At 41.2% G+C, this 14,306-nt stretch overlaps 1 protein-coding gene across 2 annotated transcripts in view; it reads left to right on the top strand.

Annotated features, from left to right (window-relative positions):
* Window positions 1-9,732, top strand: part of astn1 (astrotactin 1) — a 299,205-nt gene extending 289,473 nt beyond the window's left edge. For both annotated transcript variants that reach the window (XM_084008564.1, XM_084008565.1), the window contains one exon: window positions 9,226-9,732. In XM_084008564.1, coding sequence (XP_083864690.1) covers window positions 9,226-9,463 — 238 coding nt within the window. In that variant the 3' untranslated portion in view covers window positions 9,464-9,732. The remainder of the gene's footprint in view (window positions 1-9,225) is intronic.
* Window positions 9,733-14,306: the final 4,574 nt, after the last annotated feature.

Genomic DNA, 14,306 nt, shown 5'->3' with positions numbered 1-14,306 from the left:
CGACGTAAAATCCACTTACAAAAGCAACCGTCTGTGGTACATGCTTTCACTTTGGCAGGTGAAACTGATTAACCAAGGCTCCCTTAATTCTCTGTTTCCCTCTCTGTCTGTGGGTTCTCCTTGCCTAAATGAAAGGTTGTTTTTAATGGGGACCATGCTGGAAAGAGTTGATGTAATTGAGGGAGTTGCTTCTGAAGTGTTCCATTAAAATACAGTGAACGGGAGTGGTGATTAATGTTAATAAAGGCACCTTGGAGCTGGAAAAGCAGAAGAGAGAAGTGCATTCAAGGTGAGGCCTGGCAACGGGAGGGAGGGAGGGAGGGGGAGGAAGTGTAAAATGTTTTGTTTCGCCAAGTCATCAAATGGACCGTAGACGTTTTTCTATGCATCTGGTTTGGGTGTGAGGGATGACTCTGAATCTGAAGTGGAGCTGGACGCTGTCTATTGTTAGCGAGCAGGGAGGCCGGCAGGCAGAGAGGTTAATAGCCTCACAGCTCCGGTGCTGTGCGTCTAAGTGTGCTGACAGCTTCCCCACAGCGTCAAACTGTTTGTTTCTCTGACGTTATTCGACCCGCTGGGGGGGAGGGGAAAAATGCAGCAGATAAACTGTTGCCAAGATAAAAATATGAACATGGTCATTGTTTTGGTTTGCTTAAACTGATATCAGTATCATTTTTAGCAAACCAAAATAATGGTAATGGAGTGTTTCTGACTTTTCAAGCATCCAGTATTGATGTTGGCCTGGTTCTGCAATACCACTTAGATCATTTTGATCATTGTCATTCAGTTGAAAAAAGGCTGACTCTAATCGTGGGGTCTTGTCTAGACTCTCTCTTTGTGTTTGTGTCTTGGCATAAATAAACATTATGGTCATGTAAGGATAAAGATTATGTCCTTAAACATTTTTCTCAGCTAATTGTTTGTTGGTCTAAAGTATTACAGCGTCAGCAGGCTGGTAAACATTGGGGATGTGCAGAGATACAGCTGTTTATTATATACCCAAGCACCCCAGCATCGTGCTGACACCATGTTGTTCTGTCGCCATGTTTGTGTTGCTCTTCTTAGTCTTCTTCTTTCATTGTCTTGTCTTATTATAACAGAAAAGATCTCAGAAACCAAAACGCCTAAAGCCAGTTAACAGGTTACAAAACGCATTAGAGTGATCTATGGGGGAAGTTATGCACACACATTTTTTAGACATTATGATCAGCAATGATTCAGATTTAATGATAGCATAATCATATTATAATAATGATCAGCAAAACTAAAGTTAAACACTGAATATCACAGATTTGGAGGTGCTGATTATCTTGACTCTAGTCCTTGCTGAAGGTCACTGTCTGAAGGCAACGGAACCACATCGTCTGCAAAGAGACGAAAGTTCTCACGAGTCCTCGTGCACGGGATAAACAAAACAAGGATCGGCTTGTATAAAAAAAGTCTCCACTGCTGAAAGTCAGAAACTCCATGAGGAAACCTTTAATAACCACGACAGTAAATATCTGCCCAGAGACTGGACGTTGGCTGTTCTCCATAACGAGCCGTTTGTTTGTGGTTTGCTCCTAAATCACAATTTCTTTGGCCACTTGAGAATGAATATACCTCTCCAACCCAAACAATCTGTCGTACCGCCGACAGTAAACAACAGAGCAGACGGACTCCACTCATGCACACACACACACACACACACACACACACACACACACACACACACACACACACACACTATAGATGTTCGGACACAACAGTTTCATCTTCCCAAATCAGCTCAATGTTTTTTGAAGGGAATTCCTCATTTTCCCTGTCGCAAACAATGAGTACTGAATCAGATTTTTTAATTAGCTAGTCAAAACACAGATAACGAGAGCTCTCCTAAGGCTCTGACTCAATGTAAACTCCCATCAGCAAAATCTGGAGACAAATGAATGAACAAATGCGTCTTTATCTTTCTTGTGGCGGCAGATATTGGGATCGGCTGTTTTTAGAAACGTATCGAATCTCACTGACGAGACGCTCTGGCATCCTGCGGAGGACATTTCTGTTGCCTTTTTCATGCAACATCGCATGACGTTTTAACTCGAACCATAAACTCACCAAAAAGGCTGTCTCTCTCTCCAAGGCTTGACACTTCTTCCCCCGCAGGCCAGACCTTGTCATCGCCAGGGGAGTACCTATCATTTTCAGGCACGCCGCCTGGCTGTTGACTTCTAAACGGGAGATGTGTTGGCCGGGGCCCGGGCCCCCTTCAGTCCTGACAGTGTCCTCGGTTAGATTCCGTGCCCTTTGATGAACGCTTTTTTTTTTTCTCTCTCGGTTTTCTCTCGGTCTGTTTTTGCACGACCGTCTCTCTAATCAGAGGAGCACTTGCGATAATACGTTTTGTTATGGTTGGAATTTCTCTCAAGAAATCATAATCATAATCACAGCACATTGTTTACTTTGCTCTTTAACTGTGTGTATTTTTGTCCTCTCAACTATTTAAAAAAAAGGTAAAAGCAGAATTGACTTTTTAAACTGATCGTCCAGCAGTGTTTTCTTTTTCCTCCTGAGATACATACGCCAACATAAATACCCAATAGAAAAAATAGCAATATCAGTATGCATTGTTATGAATTTACCTAATTCAATTAATTATCATTATTCCTCTAGGAGAAATCCAAGGTGCCACTTTGTCTGTTTCCAGTCAAATCCAATGTGGTATTGGAGTACTTTTTTTGTAATAAGTAATCAAACTTTAAGCTTTTCAACATTTCAACATTTTACCGACATGTCAGATGTTCATGTCTCCTCAGAATGACGTTAATATACCACCACTATAGTAATAAATCACTTTGCAAACAGCAAGTGTTCTAAAATAAACCTTTTGTCATGTTATAAATGGCCTCATTTAAATAGAGCTTTTCTCCAAAGCGCTTTACAACAATGACTGACATTCACCCATTCATGCACACATTCACACACCGACGGTGGAGTCAACCACGCAGGGCGACAGCCAGCTTGTCAGGAGCAATTAGGGTGAGGTGTCTTGCTCAGGGACACCAGGCACTCAGCTCAACCCGCTCTACCTCCTGAGCTAACCCGCCCCCCCCCCCCCCCCAGTTATGTGTTATGAATGATTTTTATGACTTAAAGGATGTTGACGAAAGGAGGGGAAGTTTGTTGTAAAAACTCAATGAATTGGATGTAAGAAAAGAATAATATGGCAGTGCAGCTGGCTGGAAGATGCAGACAGTCTGATCTGTTCAGTTTTATATCACAGCATGTACTTTGTCTTTCTCACAGCTGGACAGTTGCATTGCATGTTTAAATGTTTCAACGTCGATCCTCAGTGTCTCGGCCTCAGCTAGTGCAGAAAGCTGCTGGGTCCCATATCTCCCACAGTACTTGCCTCCCTTCAGCGGTTGCTTCTTAAATTCGGGAATGGATTTAATATTTTTGGCCGAGTCATATCTCTGAGCTTTTGACTCGGAGTCGTGACCTGAGATCCCCAAGCTTGTCCTCATGTTTAAGGTGGTGACTATGCGTGGCCAGGCTTTTGCCATCAGGGACTCTTGGTTTACCGGCACATTGACATTTTTAAGTTCATATTCATTGATTTGTAACTTTAGTTTTCCTTTCCACTATATCTCTGACTCTCATCATTGGTTTTTTTTTATAATTTTAAACATTTTATCAGAAAGTTTTGTTGATGCAGGATTTGTAGTTTCTTTTTCCCTTTCTTAACAGTTTATAATTGTTTATATCACTTATGTAACTACAGATTGTATGGTTACTTAGTTATTTGTTTTATTCTCATGCATTTTGTGCATCACTTTGTAATCTTGTTTGTTTAACTGCTATACAGTAAAAGTTGTATTATTATTATAACATCATCAGCCACTAACTTGACTTCTCGACTCACTTTACTCCTCCAATAACAAGCTCATTACAGTTTATAACAGATCATTGACAGCAGCCATGGGGGAGTTGGACAGTGTTCAACATTTCTGACATGTCAGAAATCTGAAGCTGATTGTCTGACGGGTGATTAAGCGGTGATTAATCTGGCATCACGGGCTAAAATGGTGTTCTCTGTGATCTGTGCAATGCAATAATGTTCCAAACTTCCTGGACTGGAAAACATTTTTGCCAGGGAACATAATCCAGGAGGCAAGTCAAATTGACCAAAACATATTAGGCAAAAACATCATTAAATACAGGGTTGCCCATAAAGTTGGAATAACTTGCAAATGTCTTGTCTTTAAACAAACGACTGTTGTGAATTAATTTCACCTTGGTAATTGTGTCACATTATGTAATCATCGCACCTGGTCCGAATTGATTACTGATGCATTTACACAGGAATAAACAGAGGATTGTGTCTGAAAACAAAATATTCCAACTTTATGGGCATTGTTACACAGCCAATCCAGATGACAGGACAGTAAAATCACAGGCCTACTCAGGTTGGGGGGGTCGTGTTCTATTGAGACTCTCTGGACTTGAAAAAGTTTATCTTTTGAATTGGCAAATATGTGTAATTAATAGTACAATTCAAAGAGAACAAAAATTGATTTTTCTTTCGCCGTCGACGCCGGCCTGTTCGGGACACCAGAATGGGGCGGGACTTAGCCTCTGTATTGCTGCTATGTACTCTGATCACATGATGTGTTCCTATGCACCCTCCCATGCTAATATGTGCCATCAAGCATGAGCGCGCGACCATGCACGTGTGTCCACATGCCTGCTTGCATATGCACAGTCGAAACAAACAAAAGCGTGTTGTATCCCGGAGACCACGCTTCGCCGCCTGTACACACACAAGGATTTATGGTAACCGTTGCTATTTGGAACCTGTGAACCGTTCCAGTGCTTTACTTGAAAGAATTAAAGCATAACAAACCACATGTATTTATTTTTTTATTTAAAGCAAATAAATATCCAGATTTCCTCAAACCGCTGAAATCTGTGGCCAAATATTGGGAACCATAAAGAGGTTTCAGAAGAATGATATGAATGAGTGTATGGCAGCACCAGCACCAACACAAGCGTTCTTGCCTCCAGACAGGCTGACCGACAAGACTGACATCATTAGCATTGTTATTTCGCTCGCCGCAGTTTCCAGAGCAGCAGCCCCATAACAGGAGATGCCATCCCGCTGGGCGCCCATGTGTACATTTAACATTCAGAGAACGCTCTCATTCCAAAAACAATTCAATAATATGTGCAAAGTGCTGTGTTAGCCAAGGCATCTGCAAAGAGGATGTTACTTCTCATGCATCTCTATATGTGAAACGGTTTGGAAAATGTGAGAGGAACGCCAAAAGTAACAGAGAAAAAAAAATGTTTGAGTCCAAGTGTTGTGCCTGTTTGAGAGGAATCGTAGCTTATTGTGGCATCAAGAATACGTTCATTTTCCAGAAATAACATACCAGGAAATATGGTGATGTGCTATATGTATGGAGAACAGTCAATTGGGAGTCAATATAAGGAAAGGGAGATGAAATAATGTGAAAGCCACAGGCCACATATTGTTACAGACTGTTGGTCCGTGCCAACTTTTTGAGTTGAAAACACCAGCTTATCAACAAAATAAAACAAGACTTGTGGGTCATCATTTGAATGGATGTTTGACAAGAAGGGTATTTGTTTGCCACAGAGACCGGAGCACACAAGTTACAGATAAAAAACAACACATTTTCTTACTTACTGCCGATGGTTGGTTTTATCCAGGATCGAGCTTTGGATCTAGAGACCGGACCATGTGCCACTTATTAAGCTAGAAAAGATCTCTGCCAGACAAACTTTTTTCACCACAACATTCCCGAAAAACAAAAAAATGTAAGCCGCACCAAAATCAAAATGTTGCCCCTCTACTCTGATACTATCATCTGTAGTTGGTCGTTGTTAATGGCATAATAACAAAACCATCCAAACTTTGAGGAATTTGAATTTCTTTTTTCTTTTTTTTTGCTAGCACGCTAATAAACTAATATTTAAGGGATGTATCGAATTGGTTTTCAAGATTATATCTGAATTTAGTGCTGTTTCTAATCGTTTTATATGCAGTTTTTGCAAAGCAGTAATCAGTAACAGCTACATACACTTTTTGAGATATAAGTACAAGTACCTCATCAGTGTAGTATGTAACTTGGTTACTTTCCATTACTTTTGCTTTACCTCAATACCAAATATGCTTATAAGGAGTTTAGGTTTATTGATTCCCCAGGTATTCCTTCCTTTAATATGCACCGTAATAGCAGTAATTATGCGCATTTACCTAAAATGTTCTTTAAGTACATGCTATTCACACTTCTATTAAACTGTCGTAAATGTATTCCGGTCTGGGGCTGACCTGTAAATGTTTCTATTAATTTGATGTTGAGTCTTTGGAAAGCGACAGTATTGGTGAGGTTGTTTCCTTTTTCAGCTTTGAAGACAAAATATTGTCCATATTTCCAGCCGAATAAAGCAGTCTTTGACGTCGAGGCCATGAACTGGAAAACATTACCAGACCAGAGCTCTCATTATGAATCGTGACATGTGGTGTGCTGCACAATAAAAACACTTGACTTACTAAATATGATTACACAAAATGTAATCGTGCTAATAATCCCCATTTATTTCAAAAACATAACAGAGAGGTGTGAGAGTGGTTGGATTGTTACTTGCTGTTAAATAGAAGTGTTAAATATAAGTTTTAATTAAAGCTTCTGAGTTCATTTTTTAGTGCTGTGAGCACCAAAAACAAAATTCCATTCACCTCTAGTGTATCGAGGTGGAGGCCGTGATCTCAGATATCTCAAAACCTTGAAGAATGAAAATCCAAATGATCTCCTTGGATGGATGCTAGCAGGGGTTAAGTGTGTGTGTGATTGCATCGGTAAAGTAGTAAAGTGCATTGTCCCTGCTGTCTACATTAATGTCTCTGTTTAGAGTCTTCCAGGGCCTTTATGTAAGAAAACAATGTCACCTCTGGGTCCATTTAGTTGCTCTGCAGGAGATGTTCAAATTTCCCTTCTTTGGAGCACTTTCAGGACTGAGACCTTCGCTTAATCCTTCACATTGGATACAACAGTTGAGAAAACAATCTGGCCACATGATCCGTTTAGCAGCTTTTTCTGGGGCTTGTGGTCGTATAACATGATCTTCTGCTGATGAAGGTCAAGAATGAACCGTGAACCGCAACGTGTTTCCTTTTTTTTTTTTTTTTTTTCGTAATTTGGTTTGGCTCACCTTTTTTTTAAAAAGCTATAACGTCGTCTTGGCGGATTTGCGTAATCTAATATGTCGTTCGTCGACACGAACGTATGTGTCGCTGACATCACCGTCATTTATCTTCACCGCCATCGAAACTTCATCCGCTCCATCATGTTCCCTGCCATCATCTCCCATCTTTGTTTTCTTCATTTTCACCTCTCCACCGACATTTGCATGACAATCATCACCATCATCATCATCATCAGATCTACCAGGTGAGTGCCACACGGATGATTGGTGGAAAAACTGTACGTTAGTGAATTCACTGTGTGTGGTTTGCTTTCACCGGCACATTTTGCACTCCGAAGTGATTTAAAGTGATGCACGCGGGAGGGAAACCAAACAGCTGCAGGCGGCTGTGAAGTAATCCAGCCCAAAAGTGGTCCGCGTGTGAAAAAAAAAGGGAAATCTAGAGAATCAGAGCGACGGATAGGTGAAAAACACTTTGCTCTTTGTTCATCAGCGGGGGCCTTTAATTTCCCCTAACTGGTAGTGAACGTGTAGCTGGGGTGCTCTGATGTGTCATCAGTTCATCAGCGTAATGTGCGGAGGCTCTGGTGACTCGAATTGCGTCCAGCAGACTTGTGGTTTGGCAGGACGGCGACGCCGTGCTGTAGGAGTGCTGCTTTGGCTGAAGGATGAGGAGAAAGTGTGTGTGGAATGAATGAAATCTCCTCCCGCTGCCATTTTCTGCCTCCAGGCAAACACTTGACAGGATTTCACTCCGACGGCCAAGCGGGTCGCATCGGGCTTAATGATTATTTATTGCACTCGCCGTCCCTGTGAGATGTATTTATGTGTACTCTCTGCATCGTGTTACTAATGGAGATGATATTACAGCTGGCCTGGGTTTGGCTGAAGGACAAGTTTGAGCGTTTCTCCTCCGACCTCACGGTGTTGCAGCCGTCCATAGCCTGTTTTCCTCCACAGGACCGGCACGCCGCTGCCATTCACTCTCTTCGTCGGTTCACTTTTTCCACTGTTTTACTTCCATCGTTCCTACACAGACCTTCGGCAGCCACTGTGTGCTTTGGTTCAACGCTGGAATGTGTCAGTAACAGGTCACCTTACCCTGCGAGCTCCTTCAGGGAAGCAGTGGTGGATGGGTAGGTTTAAGGTTCTGTCATACGCTGATGTCATTCTTTAGACAACAGCCAAGCCACGGTGTGATTTATGGACTGTGGACGTGTGTCCAAAGCGTAGAAATTGAACAGCGTTCCCGTTCAAATAAACGTAGCCGGATGGTGGTGGCCATTTTTATGGCTAGCGTTGCGATTGTCGTCGCGACACTTTGCAGCCCCACTGTCACCATAACAACAATCACCATTTTCTGTTGTACTAGTCAAGTTACCAGTTGAATTTGACTCTATTTCTGTGATCTGAAGGCTGATGTGATCACCACTGAGATTCCACCTTCCTGAGGTTGCCTGGCAACAGGTGTTTCCCACAGTTCGTTGCATTTCAATGACTTTCGGAACCTTTGATAACCTGATTGACCCGTGTAAATTCATGGTGGCAGTACACTTGTGCACCACAATAAAAGTTGTGCGGGGTGTGGCAATGATTTTCCTATTTATATGGATGACTTCCTATATGATAAAGTAGGAGGGGTGGTGCAGTGGCAGTCGGGTGGTGATGTGCAATTTAATGACGTTTCTGGTGAAGGTCATCTTAGACTTTCGATGCTTTTAGCGAACGGGGGTCGATACAACAAATAGCCCATGAGGAGGAGGTCAGAGAGGCGGAGGGGGCTACAGCATGGAGGTTTTATTGGCTGTGCTGTGGTATGATTGGATTTTACTGGTCACTAAGCTGCCAGTATAATCCAAGCGTAACTTTGGTAACCTGCCTGAACTGAATCTTTATTTGCACCTGTGTTTGAAGCCATTTTTTTTCTTTGCCAGAGGCACAACATATTATAATCTCTGATATCACAAGAAAACACAAAAAGCACAATCTGAATTTCTCTCTGCTGTTTTCCAACAGGAAGGCCGGCCTCATCCTCTCCCAGTTAGAGGAACTTTCCCCGTGGTGTAAGGGTCTTCTTCAGGAACAGAAGATTGGCCTCCGCAGGATGTCCCTCAAGTTCCTGTCCTGCCGTTACACCGACACCAAGGCCTTCGGGCTGAACTGGTCGAACATGGGCCAGGACGTGCACAAGGCCTGCGACGAGCAGACGCTCGCCGTTATGTACAACGACTACGGCGAGCCCAAGGAGCTGTAAGGCGATCCAAGGTGTCGGTTTTGGATGTGTACAGTGAGATGAGAGATTTGTTAGACCCAACAAAGAAACAAATTAAAATGCAGGTTTCACATTTGTTTCCATGAGCTAAACACATCTATATCATTATAAGCAAACCCTAAACACCACTCGAAAAGCCATGTGCTCTATTTAGCTTCACCACATTATTGGTCAATGTATACAGAAGTGGAATCGGAGCTTCCAGGTAGAAGATGATCTCTGGAGTCTGAAAATCATCAAATAAACTGGAGCTGTTTCATTGATCCATAGCTCTTTGTTTGAGTTCTGCTGAAGTCCATTCCTCTCTTGCAATAATCAGCCAACATTAATGCAAACTTGGCACATTGAACAGATGCTTCACGCTCAAAGTCTACCTTCTTTTTGTATCATGATCATCAAAATCGTATAGATTGAAGCCATGAACGCTGAAGTAAAGCGTTACTTTAATTGGCAGTACGATCCCCGGTTCCTCCTGTCCATATGTTGAAGTGTCCTTGGGCAAGACACAGAATCTCAAACTGATCCAGATGGTTGGCACCTTACATGGGAGCCCGTCACCACTGGTGTGTGTGTGTGTGTGTGTGTGTGTGTGTGTGTGTGTGTGTGTGTGTGTGTGTGTGTGTGTGTGTGTGTGTGTGTGTGTGTGTGTGTGTGTGTGTGTGTGTGTGTGTGTGTGTGTGTGAATGAGAGGCAAATTGTATAACAGATAAAAGTGCTATATAAATGCAGTGAAGCAGCTGCAGACACAGGATAAAAATGTTCACTTAAACACCGCAAACCTGTTTTTGCTCTGTAAAAATGATGTGTTTGAATTTTAATATTTTTAGTTGGTGTTGAGTGTGAAATATTGCAAGGCAGGAATGGATGGAGCTAAAGAGCAGCGGACAAATAAAACAACTCAACTTCTATTGTTTAACATTTTGGTTCTGTATTCAGTCACAACATTAAATGCAAACTTTAAGGGAACTAAACACAAAACCACGCATTTTTTTATTATTTCTTTGTTGGTCTCAACAATCTTCATTTTTAAACTTTGATATACAATGACATTTTAATAGTCTTATCAAGCTGGAATTTCAATTAGCTTCTCCGAATTCAATCAGATCTGGCATATAAAGGGTGGCACAGTAGCTCTAAAACATGATGAGATATAAAATAAATGGACAAAATATGTCAATGATTGTGGCTTTTTATGCATCCGATATCCATCCTACATCCTCGATGCAGCATGTTGCTACTTTTAACTTCTAGACCTTAAGTCAAGGTCCTCGTAAAGTTCCCATGAAAAATGAACCCAGGGTCTCGTAAAGATTTCTAATTCTTCAGTTTCACTGGTACATCCCAACCACCTGTTCGTATTTTACAGCTTCTGATGCTTCGTCGTACGCAATTTTTATGAATAACTGCAAAGCATCCAGCAGGTGAAGACCCCGCCGGCTGAAAGCATTGTGTGTCTAAGCTGTGATCTTGGTCTTGGCTGCTGTATTGTGTGGAGTTGCTTACACTGTTTTTAACCATCGGTTGTCTTTTGCAAGATTTCGAATGAAGTCGGCCTCACAAGCTGCTGCTTACAAACCTGGTTTCTTCATTCAAACACATTGAAAAAGGTAACGCAGTGGGAAAATGGCACTTAGTCACCATGTTTCTTTGGGAGGGATGAGCAGCATGTAGAGATTTTAATAGACAGAAGAAAGAGAGGAATAGTTATTTAGTAGTAGAGACATTAAATAAAACCCTTGTACATAGCATCATCATAATCTTTTATCCATATAACCTGCTGAATGTAGTATCGATAGTTTGCATTCATAAGTGAAGCTGTTTTGCTCAACAAAAAGGCGCCACAGAGAAAGCAGACGGATCATTTTTCTCTACATGTTCAATAAAAAACCTGCCAAAACATCTGACAGTTCTTGTTTTCACGTTGTCCAACCGATGAGCGCTGTTCAAAGCGATCGTTCTGTTCAGTTAACAGTGGGCTCAATTTGGTATTTCTCCAGCCTGGACCCCAATCAGCCGTGTTTTGGTGTCTGAGTGACTCACGGGGACGACGGTGGGAATTCTTTTCCCACCGGAATGGGAATTTTTTTCCTTTTTATGATCCAATCAAGTGTAAAAGCAACTTTAAACTGGCATCCCACACTCTTCGCCAATTTGCGTTGGCATTTTTTTATTTTTTTTGAAAGATTAATTAAGATAGAGTGAGCTTGGCCTTTTTTTGGAGTCGTTAGTTTTTAGTATTCAATCTCAGCATTTAGCAAATGGACTTCTGTGCTGGTCAGCCAAGAGATGAAATAGGAACACGTGGTCCTTATTTCTCAGCAGGTGTCTTTATAATATCATATTTTATCTGTCTGGACTGGCTACGTTTACTGGCTTTTAATAGGAATTTGCTTCTTCTGAAGTGGGGTTGGGCCAAAATATAAACAATTGGCCAAATCTGCCAATACAGGCAAAACGATTTTTTGATATCCGTCCAGTATGAATGAGAGCGCTGCAGACGGCTGCACTTTAATCTTTCGGGCACCATCATTGCACAGCTATTAAAAGTGTTTTGCTCACCGACAGGCTGAGATTGTTATTATACAAACATATTTCTTAACGTTTCATTTGATCCGGTCTGAGAATTCTCATTCTGAGAACCTCAAGTCGAAAATACACTGAATATTTAAAGATTAGATCAAGTGAAAGGTAAAGAAAAACAGTTTGTTTCTATTCTCACAATACGTCCACTATGTTGTGAGACTTATAACTCCTCTTCTCATAAAAATCAGGAACACTTGTCCAATAGGATAACTTTAACAGCCTATTTAGCAGCTTCCAGCTACGGCGTTCGACAAAATGATTTCCCCCAACGTCACTATGACACAAAAACATACAAAAATAGGATCCAGGTTGGAAAATATTGAAATGACCCTATATTTTTTTCTGTATATTCAACTTAATGTCTTGAGAAGAGATGATCTGACATTTCCACTCATGCTGTGTGTTTACTAAGTGTATATTTTAACTTTTTGTTTCACCTCTGTGTTATATATATATATATTTTCTTTGTATCATTGTGCAGTTGCCATATTGGAGATTGATGTCAAAGAAATTGAATAGAAGTTGTTGGTTCTTAACAAATCTCATATGTGAATACTTAATGAACACTTGTAGATTTTTGTATAGGCGGCAGAGTATTTCATAAATACATCACATTATGGCAACAGTCGGCGTTTTCTCCTGTACATAAATGTGACATTTTACAACATTGTTCGTGTGCTTCAGAAGATGCATATTGTATTGTAATATCTGCCATGTAGCTTAGAGCGGCGGTTTGGTGAATCCAGTGGTTTACAAGGTGACATGATGAACTAGTTAAGTGGAACCGAACGTATAATGAATAAGATGCAGACCGTTGAGGGAAATGTGAACCAACCATTTACTATCTGCATGAGAATATTCTGTCTTTAGTGTCTGTGGCGATCATAAACTTAACCTTTTTCACTTTGATCTTTGCTATTTCAAAGAACAATAAAACATATATATATTATGATGAGTGGATGTGTCTTCAGATGTTGGGAGAAATCTTTTCTAATTCGTTTGCACTTCTTCGTTTTTAAATCTTTAAATCTTAAAAAAAAAGAAATCCTCGATGGATATGCAGCTGAGACGAGTTGTTGCTGAAGCTGAAGTTCAGCTGGACTCTGGATCTTTACACTTCAACACAACTGCGATGTAATGACTTCAAGTCAAAGGTCCACTGGCAGACTTTTTCCGCTGCCTCTGTTCATTTCCATTTCTATATATATATATATATATATCTGTTGATTTTTATTGAATAGTAGTGATATTTGTTTAAACAAGGAGCCCAGAGTCCACAGAGGCGGCGCTGTTATAAGTGAACTGTCCAACAACAACACGAAGCTCAGCTTTTGTGGCAGCAACAATTATGATATTTCATCTCTGAGATCAAAACGTATCCAAAAAGCTTTTTTTGACATTTTATATCAAAACGCTACGGAGACATCACGGCCAACGGTAAAATAGCAAAGCGCTGAGATAAGAGAGTTCTCACCGGGATGTCGATGGATGTCGACGGGCCGTTTCCTCTCGGCAGCCGGTCTGGTCCGGGTTCTCACATCGGAGCAGGAGGACAAGATCATGTTCCAAATCTGAATAGTCGCCTTCTTGCCTGAGAAAAAAATATCAAAACTCTATTTTTAGAATTTTCTTGAGATATATTTGTTGAAATTCTTTTTTCAATCCTAAATAGCAATAAATCAAATCAGACAAAAACAAAATACCTGATTTGGCTGTCGCAGGACTGGAATGACGCCGACCTACCTGCCTGTCTGTCTGCGTACCTAGCTGCCTGTCTGTCACTCATTGTATTGTTGCCCATCAACGCTGGTACAGAAACAGACACTTTCAGTCCTTTGGTTGCAGACTTTGAAGTGGAACCGCATTCGGGAGGACACGTCATGTCAGATTGCTGTCGAAGTAGGAAGTGAAGTTGAACTTTCAGGTTGTTGTTTTTTTCTCTTTTTGTAATTTTATTTTCCCAAATTTTCCCAATATTTGTGTGGAGTCATTTGTGAGTCATGTGACCCTCTTCCTCTCTTTGTATTATCTCAGTTAGCATTGTAAACATGAGTTTATGGTCTCAATCTCTGGTTTCAAGTCTTCTTCAATCCAGCATGATGTTCATTTAGTAAAATATGGTCCATTTAGAGTCCAACAGACCAGAAAGCAGGGGATGCTTTAGGGGGCGGGGCTTACCTGCTGATTGACAGGTCCATTTAGAGTCCACCAGACCAGAAAGCAGGGGATGCTTTAGGGGGCG

The sequence above is a fragment of the Eutrigla gurnardus genome, assembly GCF_963514095.1.
Source record: "Eutrigla gurnardus genome assembly, chromosome: 4".
NCBI classification, from domain to species: domain Eukaryota; kingdom Metazoa; phylum Chordata; class Actinopteri; order Perciformes; family Triglidae; genus Eutrigla; species Eutrigla gurnardus.
This window is presented reverse-complemented; position numbering and strand designations above follow the sequence as displayed.